Raw genomic sequence first — 18,529 nt, 5'->3', positions numbered from 1 at the left:
ACATCACTTTAACCCTTTATAAGGCAGAGACGATTCAGCGACCACATGCATTGATTTGGAAATTCTACCTTATTCTTTTAGTAATAAGTTACAATATTCATTGTAATTATTGAAAATACAACTAGCTTTAAAAACATCCTTTGCTAGGTATGTATTCGATAGCTGCTTTTGATTCTGTGATAGTATGTTCCAATGAATTGGGCCTTATAAAGGGTTAAAACATAAAAACTTAAAATTAAGACTGAATAAGTTAGTAATGACTTTATAATAATTACAAAATATGACAGTTGATGATGTGAAGGTTAATAATTGAAAATAGTTATTTATGATACAAGTGCGGAAAGTAGGCAATTCCCAACGAGTGGCGGAGAACTTGAAACACGAGCGAAGCGAGTGTTTTGAGCCGGCACGAGTTGGGAATTTCCTACTTTCGACACGTATATCATACAACGTTTTACAATGCATTAAGCGAGGAAAAAAATCGAGGCAGTGACTACATCATTTATTTGCCATACTCGTTTTACTACAGTAGCAGGCAGTATATATACATACCGACATGCACGCCAAACCAAATTCGTTAACGTATACACTTTATTAAACCAACTTTCATAACAATCATTGACTCAGAAGATTAGAACAGCTACAGCTAGCTACTAATGATAGGTAAAGGAGACTTTGTTTTAGTATCGTGATTTTTTATGATTATTTATTTTCCCTTGTTGTTGACATTTTCCACACTTATATTGGCTAGTCCTTATCTCCTGCACGCTCCTATAACGCTAAATATCAGTGCAACCCGTGAATAAATCCGAGTAATAGTTAACTATCATCAAGTATATTTTTTATATTATGTATCTAATCTACCTTAACAAAAAGTTACCGTAAATCTGAGATTGTTTAGCTTTGGAACTGTAAATAACTCAAAATTGGTTCACTGGATAAAAGCAAATAAATAAGAAAAAGACGTACCGGTAGATGTTATAATATCCATGTGTGTAGAAGTAAATTATTCTATCAATTTACGATGTTTATTAACTTAGGTATGTATATTATAGTTCACGTATTTCAGCATTGAGTTTGTCACTGGCAATATGTGCTTCGTGGAGGACGTAAGGCGGTGTAAAGTCAGATATAAATTCATCATTTGAACTTTTCATTTCAATTTACTTATCAATTATCAAAAATTAATTCACCGGACTGAACTCATGAACATTACTTTGGCGGGGTTTCATGACAGGCGCGAACGGGTAACCATGATTGGTTCGTGCGACGTCGTGCGCGCGCACTGGAAGCTCATTGGTTAACTTTCGAGTGCGCGCGCTTGACGTCGCACGGTCCGAATTGGACTCAAGAATTTATTTCCTTTTTTTTTCATAACTTTAGACGGAATTATAATACGAGTTTACGTGAAAAAAAAATATTAATGTTCTATTTTCTGTCCCGTTTAATCTGTATTATCTTATCAGTAAATATTCAGTTGGTTGCATCAAACGTTTTATTATTTGTTCAAAGCCTAACTATAACGACTATTTAGACTTATTTTTTTAACAATAGTTTGGACATAATTTGGCAATTTAAAAAGTTACTTTACCGCACAAGTGCGGTAAGTTAAATCCATACAACTTTACAGCACACTTGTGGATGCGTGCAGGAATCACTAATTTTCTATGGATATGTTGACCCACGTCAAGAGGCACTTTCCGAGCACGTGCATTGTAAAATATATTTCAGTCAATTCATTTTTGATTAATTTAAATAGTGACATTATATATTGGACTTTATTCACAATTCCGTAGTATTTTAAATCATATAAACTCCGTTAAAAGAATGAAAACCGATTTATCTTATGGTTGTAATAAAGTTCAGTATGCAATAGTACCACGAGTTCCTTTAACTCTGTGCCAATATGAATAGATAAGAATGAAACGGTCAACAATACAATGAGCACTATGCTTACAACTAAACAACAAACTATTTACAACAAATACGATAAAAATAAAATGTCGAAATGACACTCTTTACCACATCTTTTACAACGTCGAGCACATTTGTCAAAGCTACAATTTATTATTGTACAAAACGTAGTCTCATTTGAAGACCCATAAGACCCTAGCTCTGGTCGCAAATTTCAGTAGATATTGTCTAAGTAAACCAGTTAGTGTGTGAAAAGGAATGAATGTTTTATGTTCACAACAAATGATTTTATACTGTTATACAAGGGTGCTTAAAAAATCATCCAACCGACCGAAAAGTTTGAGCGTTTTCAAATTATTGAATCTCATATTGGTTTCGGACGCTGCTGCCATATCAGGGCTAATAAAAATCATGCATATCGTTAAGATTGTCCGATCCGATTTCGTCCCTGCGAACCGAATATCGGGCTCGATACTTTCATACATTTTACTCGTGCCGATCTCGGAGCCGCATTCCGACACCGATATCGGAACGGATAATTTGAACGCTCCTGGAGCCTCTGCCTTGGCAATCGACGTGATAATTTGAGATTCTCTTTGAGACGTCTTCTAGCGTTAACGCTTGTAAAGTGAGTTGCATTAAGTTAGTGTAACTAACCAATGTCAAATTGACTACCAACACTCCGGCTATGTTAAGTTCTGTAATCAAAAATGTGTGTTTGTATCAACTTGGTAATACTCACTGTTTAAGTCCTGTCCTGAGTATCCCAACCGTATCACAAAAGGCATCAAGCATTTGTTAACGACTGCTAATCTTTTTTAATTGGTATACCGTCCAAATCTACTTCTGTGCTTGGTATAAGAGGTGGCTTAAACCCATACTCAATCCTCAACTTAGATACCTTCGGCGTTCGATCAGTCCTACGCAATTTAACTTCGACCAAATAGTTTTTATTCTCTTCCCAATGATTATCATTTTGGACCAAAGGAGGTGGTCCGTAGTACTCATTTTCTTTCTGACTTCTTTGCTGGTTGTTGGTAATATATTGAATGTAGTTGGCTAATTCTGGAGACTTTCGAATGTTTTTCAGGTCGTATTTTGGTGTGTTGTTTATGTATTGATATGAGGAAGCGTAATAGTTCCCCCAGTGTGTTGTCTGCACTTTGTTGTTTGGATTTTGCCCCTGATCTACTTGTTGGTTGTGTAAAACTATTTGAGGCTTTTGATCATTGCGTACTTCATTAATATTAAAGTGTGGTGGAGGTATCCATTGTTTGTGCTGTTCTACGGTATATTTTTGGTATATTGGGGCATTTTGGGTTTGCTGACGTTGATATCCGTAGCTGTAATAGTCTTGGGGTTTTTCAAATTGATATGGCACTCTTATAGGCACGTACACCTGCTTTTCTACATTCTTCTCAGTTGGGTATGGATTTCTCCCCCCTACGGGAACTTCGATATGGTAAGGTCTCCTCTCCACATTTTTTTCCTCCTGATAAGGAACTCTCGTCTCCACCGGATAAGGCTTGTCCACATATTTTGTGACAACTACTGGTTTCTCCACAATTTTTTCCACTACCCTATCAACTGGGTATGGAACTTTCACATGTACTTTTTTCTCTACGATCCTGTCAACCGGCACAGGATAAGGCACTTTCTTCTCCACGATTCGGTCAACAGGATAAGGTTGCGGCACGTGAACCGGTACCGGTACTTCTATATGTACTGGTTTTTCCACAACCTTAGTAATAGTTACAGGTTTCTCAACAATCCTTTCAACAGGGACCGGTACTATTTTTTCTACAGGATACGGAACTGGTACTTTGGTTTCGTAGTGCACTGGGTATGGAACACGTTTTTCAACTTCATAAGGCACTGGTACATTTCTGTGGACAATTTTCTCAACAGTTACTGGCTTTTCAACCGCAACTGGATACGGCACGTGCTTTTCAACTGGAACTGGGTACAACACTCTCTTTTCAACTGGTACTTCTACCGGGACTGCTACTGGTGTGGGCACTGGCACTTGATGAACAACTTGTTTTTCTACTACTCTATCAACAGGATATGGAACATGAATCGGCCGGTCAACATAGACCTTGTGTTCTACTGGATAAGGCACTTGCACTGGGTATAAATGCGGCACTTCTACTGGATAGGGTTTATCAACGAATCTGGTCACCTCAACAGGTCTGTCGACGATTCTTTCATAAGGGACAGGGACAGGAACTGGTCTATCCACAGGGACATGCTTTATAACCTCCACCTTCTCTGGATAAGGCACTTTTTTTTCTATGAATCGGTCCACGTATTGCGTAATCGGAACTTCTTTTTCTATAACAATAGGTTGTATTACCTTCTGGTCTTGATCGTAGTTATTGTAATAATGCCTTGCGAATTCGTTTCGCTCGTTGCTAACTTCATTCGGCCGAATTTCAACTTCAGTTTGAATGTTTTCGCTCGGCTCCAATTGGTCTCTTGCATCATTGTGTTTCTCATTATAGTCGCTATTGTCATTATTACTATTTTGTGTCTGCTGATACGTATCCTGAGATTTGAGAGCTTCTACGTAAGTATGATACAAAGATTTCGCCAGATCCAATGGGCCTTTGTCGCTGCTTCTACCTTCTTCCAAATAATCGTGCACTTCAATATCATTTATATGCGTTATTTCCAAAGGAATTGATTTTTGGATCTCAACGACTGTTTTTTCCTTTACAGGGCTTTTAACAGTATCTGTTACTACTTCGCTGTCCGAAGCATCGTGATCATCAACAGTGTTGTAAGCTTCTGTGTCATTAGCATTAAATAGCCTTAGTGCTACAGTAATAGGAGCCAGATACTTCTGACTAATCGGTCTTGGTGTCACATTCACTAAATCTTCACCTGATGATTGTTTGTATTCACTGTGTGTATAATTCTCATCAATACTATTTCTGACTCCCACTATCTCATATCCGTCTTGCAAATATGGAACCATCGTTGAAACTAAATTGCTAACAATTTGTTTTTTATAGTTATCATAAGTGTCCTGGACAACTATAGGAGAAGCAAACTTGTATTGGTTAGAGTTTGTTTGTAGCACTTCTTCTTTTTTCTGGTTGTTTTCTAAATGTTCGATCTCGCTATTAACGATATTGCCTATTTTAGCCTTGACTGTGATTCTGCTTCTTGGCGTGCTGGCTTGGACTGAATCATAGTATCGAGTTTGTTGTGTCTTCAGTTCAAATCGTGGCTTAGGTTTGATGATGTCGTCATTATGCACATTGCTGAATTTCTCAATAGCGTGATTTATTTTAAGCAAATCTTCATTAGAAATTATATCCTGTGTCGATGCCACTAATCTTGAAATGCGTTCTTCTTCTGTCGTTTGAGGGGTCTCGGTTCTTGGTGGTTGATTGTAGTAGTACCTCTCACTTCTTGCATTCTCTCTAGGAGGTTCAACTCTAAAATGAACAGCGCCACGATACGACAAAGGTCTTTCAGTGCCTTCTTTTACACCGAAGTTTCCATTTATATTATGGATATTATAAGTCGGTTCTTCGGCATACTGGCGAGTGCTTTGCATATCACTGTTGTATTCTTTAGGTGTCCTGTTACTATCTTCTTCGTTTGTGCAATTGTGATCTTTGAATACTTGAACGATATTTGTGGTCAAGTGTTCGTGATCACGACTATCCTCTTTATTCGAAATAGGTTTCGAGCTTTCTGCACTTTCGATCGTTTCTTCGTTCGTTTCTTCGTTCGATTGTTTGTAATCATTTATTTGGTCATTTAGTTGGATGGGGTGTAGGGTTTGTATGCTGTATTGTGCTGGTGTTGTCAGAACATTGTTGTTGTAATAGAAGTTGGGTGTTGGGTACTGTTGTGGTTGTATTGTGAGGAGTTGGTGGCCCGGAGAGGAGAACTGAGGCTGCAGGAGGTATATCTCGAGAGGCTGACCAGTGACTCCTCGGTCTCCTTGTGTCCCATTAGATGTCACTTGATATAGCTGAAAAAAAAAACAAATAATTGAATCGCATACGGATTTAACATGTGTTAATCTGTAATAAAGTATTTAGATGTAAACCGGTTGCGGCGAAGTTGTAGTATTTATAAAAGGGTCGGGGGTCGTAGCCGGGTCAAAAGAACCAAAACTGCCTTTTTATGGTAATCACCTGTTTTTTCACCTGACTGAAGGAGGGTGATTTCTACAGCTACTTTTACATCTAGCAGTACAATTCTGCTAATTTTCGGTAAGAAATGGAAAGACAAACATCGCCTGTGAACTATTGTTTAGTTTACGATGCAATCAAGTGCCCATCTTTCATCTTAATAGCCCTATAATAACCTAACCAACATAGAAAACATACATACATACATAGAGAAGGTGCATAATGAACTCCCGACATTGCATTTCTATGTCCAGTATCTCAAAAATAGCCGAACCGATTTAAATGAAACATAGCTAAGAACTTATAGCAAGGCCGTCACGGGACTCACTTCCACGAAAAAAAATCGCGTCAAAATAGGTCCATTCGTTTGAGAGCTACGACGCCACAGTCAGACATTGGCTTCAAACTCATATCACCCCTCTTTTGGCGTCGGTGGTTAGAAATAGGAAATCCTAATAAGGAAACTATTATAGAGACTGGATACCTGTGTGTTAGATTGCTGCTGTGCCGAAGGCGCGGTCGTTATGCTAGCACTGTAGGTGTTAGAGCCAGCACTGTGAGCGCCAGTGCTAGTGTGGGCTCCTGCACTGGTCTCGTGGGCGCCACCGCTAGTGCCATGGCTGCCAGATCTCACCGACACTGCGCTGTGGTGCCCATTACTGTCAGCCACGTAACGCACTTGCTGTTCGCTCTGGAAAATCATGACAGTTGCGTAAATTTTTTGAATCAGGCGTTACTTGGCGGAAGTCCATTATCAATGTACTGCAACAATTACTTTGCTCACCCGCGACCTTATTACGATAGCTACGTTTATGCAAGAAATGTATGTTCATGCAGTTCCTCCACCTCCACACTGTAAGAACTCACACAAATCACATAAACCCCACCACAATCATCACCACTACACTACTCTGACGCGTTTCGAACTCAACCAGAGCTCATCTTCAGAGTACATTCTTAGTAGCATGGTGAATGGTTGTGTTGCTATCATAAGATCGCGGGTAAGCAAAGTAATGGTTTCAGTTCATAGTAGACATCGTGGTGTAGTGACGATTTTGATGCAGTGGTCTTTTAACTACAATGGATATTTAGACATAGTGGACTGTGTGGCCAAAAGGCCCAAGAGGTGGCTGTTACCTGTGGCAGTTTGACATAGTAATGCCCCGCGGTGCCGTCGCCCTGCGGGGTCAGCTGCCAGCCCCACTCGTAGCTGCCGCCGTGCTGGTTGATCTTCTGTAAAATTTACCTAGGTTTAATAACTTAAGTACAGCTTTAGTACCTAGTCTGCAAGCGCAGCGTATAACGACTACCTACTAACGAGATGGATGGATGATCTGGTTAAAGCCGCGGGTTACGGTGGATGCAGGCCGCTTCCAACCGAAGTTACCGAAGCTAATCCTGCCGTGAAGCAGCAGTGCTTGCACTGTTGTGTTTCGGCGTGGAGAGTAAGACAGTCGGTGAAATTACTGGCACTTGAGGTATCCCATCTTAGGCCTCTAGGTTGGTAACGCATCTGAAATCCCCTGGTGTTACAGGTGTCTATGGGCGGTGATTATCTCTTACCATCAGGAGACCCACTTGCTCGTTTGCCATCTAGTCCAGGGTTTCTCAAACTTATGGCTCCACGTACCCCTGTTAAAGTTTCTAGACAACCCGAAGGGTTCGCGTACCCCACTTTGAGAAACCCTGATCCAGTCGAATAAAAAAAAAGAAGTACGGGAGGCCTATGTCCAACAGTGGACGTCCTACGGCTGATATGATGATGATGGTGAAAAACTTAATTAAGTAGTTAAAATGAAAATGAAAATGAAAATAATTTATTGCATAAAAAACTTATAAACAAGAGTCTACGGCTCTGGATCCTGAGCTAGGAGTCCCTGTGTTACAGGATCCAGGTAGGAATTAGACCGGTTAATATATACTACTACTACGCATTACTTCCTGCTACTGCTTATATACTATAACCTAACTAAGATTATTATAATATTAGGTACATTTGCTATTTAAATGTGGTTTTATAATGACTTCCTATATATAAATATGTGTGTGTGTGTGTGTGTGTGTGTAAATATTAATAAATATATATATTAGTTATATTATATATTAGTTAACCAGAGGTCCTATTGCCTAACGTTTCTGACGCTCGTGATCGCAATCAATTGACAGATTTCGCACAAAAACTGTCATTTGATTGCTATAGCGAGCGCCAGAAATGTTAGGCAAAACGGCCTCAGACTTAGAGAGGTCAATGTCCAACAGTGAAGTCCTACGTATGAGATGATGAACCAGACTGATTGAATACTGACTAGTGATGCAATGTGGTCGTGGTAGCCTAGTTGCCCTATGGCCTTTCAAGTAGAGGGTCGTGGGTTCGAACTCGAGCTCGCACTTCAGTTTTTCGGAATTCATGTGCAAAATTACTTCTAAAAGCACTTGCGAAAATATTCAAGGGTGTGTGTTTCCGATCCGCACTGGGCCCTCGTGGAAACAGTGGCCCAAGCCCCATTCTAGGCATGGCCCCACAAAGGGTTTTTTACACAGAAAAGTAAATAGTTTCTAAGTACGTTGTCTACGAAATCTCTAAACTGTTATTTGATCAAAAACTTATTATTAGTCCATTTTAATTGTTATTAAATGATATTGTAACGGATAACTCACGTCTTAAATCGAGTTTAGCTCGACATGTGTCGGGTCGGGCTATTTCGTAGCCCTTCTACACAGGAGCACGCGACTCGGCGGCTGCCGCAACACGCACACTACGCGCCACCGCCCTGCTCGATTTAAGACGTGAGTTATCCGTTACAATATCATTTAATATGTGCGAGTCTCACGGTAGTTTCACATTTAATTGTTAAATACAGTTTGAAGGAAAACATTATTGTAGAGATAGACTCCTCTGCAATACGAAACTAGCCCGAAACAGTTGAGCTAAACTCGATCTAAGACGTTACCTAAGTTATTCGGGCTTTATTTTATTGAATATGAAAACATAATTTATCTACAAAGTGAATATTTTGCAGTACATAGAACAAACAAGCTGTTATTCGTTGTATTGTTAATATCGACTAGACAAAGAGTCGTTAGTCATTTCAAACAAATGCATAAAGGCGTGGCCACATGCAATCGCTCGACGCTCGGTTCCAGCGTCAAATCTGGTCATGTGACATATAGAGATAAAGCTGAAAATGTTGAGCTTTATCGCTGAAAAAAAAACCTCTTCAATTTCGGAAAAAACACTTTTTTTTCATTTACTCTAATTTAATTTATTTGTACCACTGCCACGACTGCCAGCACTAAAGGAGGTTAAGAAATCAGCTTCCAAGACCAAGATCATTCCTGCAAGCAGCCATCTTGCTCGACTCTCATCTGCTGTTCGACGCGGCGACTTGACGCTGCTTTTCTGAGTCGCGGGAAATTCAAAATAGGGTCACGTGACCAGATTTATCGCTGGAAACGAGCGTCGAGCTACTATAGTATGGGGTCGCACCTTAAAACGCAACATTTTACCCGAGCCCCAGGGTTGCATAGTATGTCGAGGATAAAATATTAATGAGCGACTTATAACTCCGCTTTTCACTTGAATTGCGACGAAATTAAACAGCCAGCCAGACAGCTTTGCAAGTAAATGTTCGCTTACAAGCCTTATACGAACTTTATGAATGAGAAGTGAAAAAGTAAATATTCAATTACTTGAACAGGATTTTCGATTAATTTACCATTTATTCCCATTTAAGTAGTCATTCGACCAACGTATAGTTTTCCATTTAATTAATACCTTTCCGCATAATAACGATTGACTTTCAAGTCATAATAGTTATTTCAATTATTTAATAGCCGTCATATAACCAAGCGCCGATCCGTTTGAACTAATAATAGGAAATTACAATTACGACCATAAAGTTATTTATTGCAAACAAATTGATACCGCTTCACACGTTACCTACTTGTAGATCAGTATTTTTATTAAGGCATTATATTTTAAAATTTAATCCACTAATGGGAGACACACATTGTAGGTAATCATAACGAAGTTTTCGATATACCTATTTATAATTGGCGGTTGTAAAGCCTATATCCTAGTGGTTAGAGAACCTGGCTACAAAGCTTTGATGTCCCGGGTTCGATCTGCGGTCGGGGGAAATATTTGTATGAAATATACGAACACATAGTCAGGCTTGACTTAGAGTGGGACTAGGTCAATTGGTGTACATAGTTCCATGATTTATTTTACTTTATTATGTATGAAAAATACGAATGTTTGTTCTCGGGTCTTGGGTGTTTAATATGTATTTAAGTATGTATCTATAGCTATATAATTATATTTATCCGTTGCTTAGTACCCATAACGCAAGCTTTGCTAAGCTTACTTTGGGACTAGGTCAATTGGTGTGAATTGTCCCGTGATATTTATTTATTTATTCTGTGATATAAATAACGAGGAGGTAATGAAGTAATTTATTTTGCTTTAGACATGGTAAAAAGTGGTTTGAGAAATGAATATTTGTTTCCACTGGTGCTGTTTAATTTCCTCACAATCAAAGTGAAAAGCCGAGTGTAATGCGTTGATAAAACGGCCTCTCGGCTCTGCGGCTCGGGAGGATATAAAACTTCTCGCGTAAAATGACACGTTTTATGCGCGAGTTGTACAATCTACTAATAAATTAAGCCCTCTACATGATTCGTCAAAAACAATACAACATAACGCAACGACTACGACAAACACGTGCCTAGTTTAGAGTTATTGGCCATTTATTGTTTCGCAGCATTTAACTACCCTACCTATTAAATAATTGAAACCTCATCTCGAACGCAGAAAGTAATGTTCATGCTTTCTCATCAGATAGTTTTATGCGTGACGTGAAATCTTTCAAACAATAACATATGTGTAGAGATTCATTCATATTAATTAACTAGGTAGGTGCTAAGCTTAGTGAAACGCACAACTGTATTGGACTTGACACTAAGACGTATTAGTGTCATGTAACATTGAAATAGATAAGCTGGAGGGTGACACGTTACTCTTTACCGGCCCGGATAATACCGATATGGAAATACCGACCCTGTTTTTCATGTACACGTACATAGAAACTGACATCCATGTATAGACTGCATGTTTCTTACATCAAAACGGCGCACAAAATTCGTCTTCAGTAGGTTTCAGGTGGTTCGCGGTCGCGACTCGAGGACTTTTCTCCCCCAACGGTTAAGTATATGTGCTTCGAGCGATGTGGCTTGCCCATTAAAACTTGAACTTGCATATTTTTCCACAGTACCACTACCATGAGTTTACAGTGACCGTACTCGATAGCGACGGCGTAAATTATTTGTATGGAGAATTGTACAGCGCCTCTACAAATAATTTACGCCGTCGCTATAGAGTACGGTCACTGTAAGCTATATCGGTGACTAGTTCTTCGACGAATTTCCTTATTGCGGATTCCATCGCGCAAAGAAAGAAGAAAAGAAAGAAAGAAAGAAAGAAAATACATTTATTCGGAACAGTGACAGAATAATTACATAAAAGAATGAGAAAAAAAAACAGTGTTACTGTTCACGAAACGGACCCACCTCAACATAATGCCGGCTCAAGAGCTGGCGCTGGTCTTCCGGTGGGTGGGACCGTGAGGCCGTCATTGCACGCTGCACGTGCGACCGAACCTACCTAAAGAAACTACCTAAGTATACTTACTAACTACAAAGCTTATGATCTCGTAGAGCGATCACTGAGTGGGGCAGATATTGAGTATGAAAAATATGAATGCTTGTTCTCGAGTCTCGGATCTTTAATAGCTTCGCTTCGCTACCTACTCTAGGTTAGGTACTATAACTAAACAACAATCAAAGCTACATTACTCTAATACAGTGCTCGTAACAATTCAATATCCATGTCATTGTGGTTACATAAAACACATAGTGACGTAAGACGGATATTCACGAAAGTGAGAGTTATTATTATTATCGACAATTATTTCGGAACTCGGAAGCAATCAAGTTATTATTTTTCATGCGGCGTTAGAAGTGGTTAAGTGCGAGGGAGATAAGCGCGGAGATGCCATTGCCAAAACTAGTGTACCTGGGGGTTTTTAATTTAAAGTGTGTCCCTTTATTTTTTTCAGACTTAGGGCCAGTACAGATGGATATGGACTGCATACCAGCTGCAACGTAACTGCCAACTGCCCATACATTTCAATGAGGGCTATCGTTTTTTGTCTCACTAGATGGCGCACTGTTGCGTGAGGTTTTTAAGTATGGCTTTCAAAGTTTGTTATTACGGGCGTGAAAACAAAGTTTAGATTAAAATCATATTTAATACACCTTAAAACCGTACCATAAAAATATCGAGCATGCCATAGTGTTGCATCTCCCCGTTTTGTTCGGAAAAAAGGGAAGACAAAGGTTTCCGAAAGACAAAACTGTCTCAAAACACAGACATTCATTGCCCCGGAACGCATATTTGCCATAATTAATTTCAGATATTTCCAAATATTCACAAAATTATTCTAATTATAAATAATCCCGCGTAGCTCACCCAAAAACTATGAGATTTGACATTTCGGAGACCTCACGCTACACTAGCGCCTCTAGTGGCGAATTCATACGCGATAGCCCTCATTGCAGTCAGAGTGCAGTTGTGCCGACTGCATTAGAACTGCAACGAAAAATGTATGGGCAGTCGGTAGTTGCGGTTACGTTGCAGTTGGAGTGCAGTCCGTCTGTACTGGTCCTTGGGTAACTTTGGGTTATTCTTACTCAGAATCATTAGGACTATTGTTTTAGACGAGGAGTCGAGGATAAAATCAGTTTTGTTACTTTTGTTCATATATTTTACTTATATCACCTTCACCTTATAATTATGGACACATATAAATGCTATGAAAAATTGGGATATTTTTTTTCCTTCATCAAAATTATTAGTGCTCCTGATTCTGAAGAATAACGGATAAATAAATAAGTATGTTAACATTTAGATACTGCCAAAATTGTCTCTTAATTTACAGAGCCATATTAAAAAACAAAAACTTACTAACGATGGATCCAAATGACGTTGATTATATTTTTTTATTATTAGATTATATTTTTCTATTATTCATTCACTACATTTAAGCATCTCCGCTAATCTTCTTTCTCTGCGGCCGTAATACAACATATCCAATCACCGAAGCATGCGTCGGATTACCAGTATCTAGATGTAATAATTTATCAATAACGTGTTTACTAACATAATATTTGGCCTACTTGAACATATTACGTAACTGTCTTCTGCCTCATTACTTTGTCTGTAAAAAGTCAACAGATGAATGGATGAATAGGTACCCGGCATTGCAAACGAGGTTACAAATTAAATTTAGAGATCTGGTTTTGCTAGAGCTGCGTGACATGACGATGCAAAAAATAGAAGTTGTAAGATGGTAAATCCTGATGTAAGTTATTTATTCCGTAGTACGTTATAAATGTTTTTTTTTTATAAACTTATTTATATTACTTAAGCTTTCGCGAGACTATGTGGAATTTTATAAACAGACCGACCAGTTCCAATATTTTTAGATCTTTTTCATAACATAAACATCAAAAAGTTGGAAAACCCCAAAGTTCAAATCTCAAAAACGGCTAAAAAGATTTTGATGAAACATGTCTAAGAACCATCGCTCAAAAACCTGATTTCAAAAAAAAATGCTTTCAAATCGGTCCACCCGTTTAAGAGCTACGGTGCCACAGACAGACACACATGCGGTCAAACTTATAAGATCCCTCTTTTTGAGACAGGGGTTAAAAAGTGAGTGCGCTCATGACGGTGGCGCACGCGCGGTTAACGTTTTCATTTTTGTAACAAATTTTAATTGTACTTTAAAATAATAAAAACTTATTATAGAGGAATTAAAAGTTTACACCAAATCATCCATAATTAAGTACGTCAGATTTACAATTACATCCTAATTATGTTTATCAAAAATCATCATCCACAATAAAATTTACTATGGGTAAAATTACCTATTCTATTTTTTTGGGTGCAGTACCCCTACTTACTTCACGCGAACAAAGCGGTCTGTAACGTTACATCGACTTTGATGATGTTTAGAACCCCCACTATTAATTACTATGAAAATGTTTACACCCCACACTTATTATTATGAAAATCTCCAATTATTTTCTCGAGCACCGTAAATCATAGACACAATACACACATATATTGTGCCATAGACAAGCTTATGGGAGCGATAAGTGTGCGGTACCGTTTTGTCAAACTAAAAAAACCGCTAAATTGCTAAAGCGAAGTCCGAAGCGGTAACGTTTTTGTGACGCCTACGCCATTTGGAATACAGGCGTGATGTTTGTGTTGTGTAAGTGTGAGGTATGGATGATCCCAAATCAGGAAGACCAATGCGCGACTTTCGTCGCAGTCTCGCGGAAGTCTGCGCGTGCGCAGCGAGTAATAGTGGAGCGCCTGCAATGAAAGCAATGCCACGTGTGGATAGTTCAATGTATTTTCCTAAGCAGTAAGTATATGAACTTTTTTTTGTTTTTTTTGTATGTTTGTTTTTCATTATTGTGTATAATTTGAATTTACAGTGCATTGGTTTTCTAACTGTGGTAATTCTGTATTTTTTTATTGATAAATAAAATAAATAAATAAATTGTCACTCGTCTGACTACGCCCAGTCACAGAATAGATAATAGTACAATCGCCATAACTGATATTTCGGAGCGACCACGATGGTCAAAATATTAGCACAGCACTGTTATTAAGGTATTAGAGTTCATGTCTTGATATTTTTGATTCCCTGGCCGCTCCGATATATCTGATGGCGGCTGTGTACAAGTAGTCCAGCTACAAACATACACGGATGTAGGTAAACTACGCCGCGACTACGGATATGTAACTATATTATACTAAAAGAAGAGTAAAAATTTAATGAAGAGGCCATTTCTTCGTAACTGTCACAATAGGTTAGGATTCTAAAAAGAATCTAATAGTCCGTCATGTCATAAATAAACATTTTGTGGGTCGTGTTCCCAACTATTATTTTCCGACTCGGTAAATGATTGCGATGTTAACTGTATTGGCTTTAATTGAAACAATATCATATCACAATATTCACAATACACTGTATTGAATACAGTATCATCAGTATGTGTTATGGTTATTCATTTATATGAATAAAATTAAAATTTATTTAAAAAAATGTTTTTTACCTAAAAAATGTTTATTTCTTTTGATTATAGTTACTTTGTTTTTATTTATTGTGTACTACAGAAGGATTGATGACGTTAATGTACGGTCAAGGACATGAGCCACATGAGAGATGGAACCTTTTCAAAGGAAATTAATTACGATTTCCTTGTTAATTAATGCGGTTTGTCACTATGGCGTTTACTGTGAAATGGTTCCATGGTAGCTCATGGATAAAGTCCTTGACCGTAGAGGTACCTCCCAGATCCCCCCAGATCATAGCTTGCCCCATCTTCTATCTGTTATCTCACCTAGCTTAGTAGCTCTCATAATGCTCTTAAACTCGCTCGCGTGCAACATACGCGGTTGAGAGTAAAAGTGGTAGCGTCTGCGACGACGGAAGTATTATGCCATGTGCGATGCATCTAGGAGTTCAATGTTATCGGTGGATGTCGATTGCGTGAACGAACTGTTTTGTTATGAAACAATAATCTGAATATTAAAAAATAACTTTATTTCATATAACTTGTAAATGTGTTTCATCCTAAATCGGTTCACCAGTTTAGACGTGAAGGGATAACAAACAAACAAACAGATTTACAAACAATCGCATTTATAAATATAATTTACCTAAATGTCAAGTTATAAGAATTTATATTGAAAGCGTCAAATAAGTAAAATAATATATATAAATAAAATTCCAAGATTGTTATGATGTGATAAAAATAACAATTAAATAAGATTGACTCTTCTCTAGGGATCATTATAATGAAAACATATTATTCTTATCATTAAAAGAGAATAAAGGCTAAAATGACTAGAATAAAAAATAATACATAAGACAATAACTAAACTAAGTTTACAATAAAATAAAAATAATAATTAAATAGTAAATAAATAATAGTAATAACGGAATATTAGTTTAAGGTAGGATAGCAAGATAAGTCATTATTCATTGGTATCCGCTATCTGCACCTACTTATCGCTACAAGCTCTACCTGTAAGCTCTCATTAGCAACAGCTACATAATACAAACTCAAAAGCCCGCAAAAGCCAACCAACACTAAGGCCGAGCGATTTCTTAAACACTTACGTAAAGCTTACATAAAGCTCTAAGCTCAACTCAAACCAATGTTCCGAGGTGAAAGGAACTTCCTATTCAGTCCGTCTGTCTGCAGTGATTAAACGCCTAAACTGTAACTGACAGGTGGTTAGCAACGTCCTGTTGTTAAGTTGTGGGGTTATTTAATTACTTAAGTACTTATTTGTTGACAGACATAGTTCAGAGCAGAAGGCTTTGTTGTACAAGCATTTATTTAACTTGCCGTTTTTAGGGTTCCGCTAGTCAACTAGGAACCTTGTAGTTTCTTCGTGTCTCTCCGTCTGTTCGTCCACGGCTAAGCTCAGAGACGAGACCGTTAGTACTACAAAGCTGTAATTTGGCATGAATATACTAACAGTCACGCCGACAAAGTGGTACAACAAAAAAAACTAAAATAATACACGTAAAGTGGGGGTGATTTTTTTTCTCATTAACCTATATATAGTGTGGGGTGTAGGGGAGATCTTTTGGCGAAATATTCAACTTTAAAGTGCAAATATTCATTAAAATCGAACGCCCCCCCCCTCTAAATCTAAACTGTTGGGTGGACAAATTTAAAAAATCAGAATGGTAGAATATATATCAATTTTACAAGGAAAATCATAGTGGCTAAGATTTCTTGATAATTATTACTTCGTAGGTAGTTTAAGAGTAAATAGCAGCCTAGGGTATAAAATATACCTAAACTTGGAAGATTCCGTATATATGTCGGCGGCCGATCGTAAAATCCGCCAGATCACGAAATTCCTAGGCATATCGTGAAATGCCGCCATTTTCATGAATTGGCTAAGGACATCCGCCATATCGTTTCAAATCTCACCGTTTAACGATTTGCTAGGGACGTTTAGGCAGATCATGAAATTCTAGGCATAATCATGAAGCGCCGCCATTTCATGATTTGGCCAGTTTAGGCAGATCATGAAATTCCCTGGCATATCATGAACGCCGCCATATCGGTTCTGGCACTTCGCCGGCCGCTGCCGCGGCACGCTCGCATCGCCTCGCTCGGCTTCGTGCGTCGTGATCACAATTAAAACTAACACTCCTCGCTTCGCTCGTCGTACCTAAATTTTTCTATATAAATAAGTAACAACTAGTGAATACTTTTTTCAACAAAATACTAACCTCTAAAATACGGGCAGACGTCCATGGTTTTTTCACATTGTGCACAGAATACGTTTGATTCACATAAAAAGAACGGAGCTGATGTTCAAAAGCTTCTTTTGCACTTTCTATTTTGAATCAATCACTAGTTTCGGTTTAAAGATCATTTTGTTTGCGACGCCGACATTTCACGCGCTAAACAAACACGACCGGTCAGCTGGTCGCGGCCGCCATTGCATACGCAGCGCCACCAGTGGCCATAAAAGAAACTATTTTACGATGTGCCCGGTATAGAGCTAGGAATATCGACGAATGCGTTGCTCTAATCGATCTGCCGTATTATTTCTCAGGCACATCGTGATATGCCTGGCCAACGTTTAGGCTATCATGAAATGGCGGCGTTTCACGATATGCCTAGGAATTTCGTGATCTGGCGGATTTTACGATCGGCCGCCGACATATACAATACGAAATCCTTAGAAAAATATTACTTCATTTTTTTCCTAATGGCTACGGAACCCTATCCTGGGCATGTCCGACAGCTTTTGGCCGGTTTTTATTATTGGGTCAAATTCTGCAAGTTCATTTGGCCGACTTCCAGTGTTCAAATTTATTTGGAATTTAGTACTTATACATACTTATTATTCTCATGTCTCTGGATGCTTACATGGCTGAATTTATTTATAAACAAACAAATAATATATACATAAGTTTAACGACATTCAAGTCAATGCAAGTACAACAAAAAGTACAGTTAGCAAAAAAAAAACATAATATATACAGAAATATTTGTAGGAGTAATAGAAGACGCTCTAGTAACTGGACAGACAAGTACACGCTTTGATTACTTAACTGTTACTTAGTTACAAATTAAGCAAATAAGGCACCTTAAACCCATAAAGACAAAATTTATCTTAAAAATAACGCAACCTAACAGATTATTAGGAACAAGAAACAAAGCCATTTTGCTCAGAATCACATCTATCATTAGGTAAGTACAAAGAAGAGTAGATCTATTGTCACCTAACGACTAATGGTACCTGCATCTTCTCAATGCGCTTTGTACGCCACTTCATAAGGAAGTAC

The 18,529-nt window shown here is 38.3% G+C and overlaps 1 protein-coding gene across 1 annotated transcript in view; it reads right to left on the bottom strand.

Annotated features, from left to right (window-relative positions):
• Positions 1–729: 729 nt before the first annotated feature.
• Positions 730–18,529, bottom strand: part of LOC141444298 (uncharacterized) — a 70,444-nt gene continuing 52,644 nt past the window's right edge. The window contains exons 4-6 of the mRNA XM_074109798.1: positions 7,206–7,301; positions 6,553–6,759; positions 730–5,905 (exon numbers count right to left, since the gene is read on the bottom strand). Of these exons, the coding sequence (XP_073965899.1) occupies positions 2,723–5,905; positions 6,553–6,759; positions 7,206–7,301 (3,486 nt within the window). The 3' untranslated portion in view covers positions 730–2,722. The remainder of the gene's footprint in view (positions 5,906–6,552; positions 6,760–7,205; positions 7,302–18,529) is intronic.

The sequence above is a fragment of the Choristoneura fumiferana genome, chromosome 29, assembly GCF_025370935.1.
Source record: "Choristoneura fumiferana chromosome 29, NRCan_CFum_1, whole genome shotgun sequence".
NCBI lineage: Eukaryota > Metazoa > Arthropoda > Insecta > Lepidoptera > Tortricidae > Choristoneura > Choristoneura fumiferana.
This window is presented reverse-complemented; position numbering and strand designations above follow the sequence as displayed.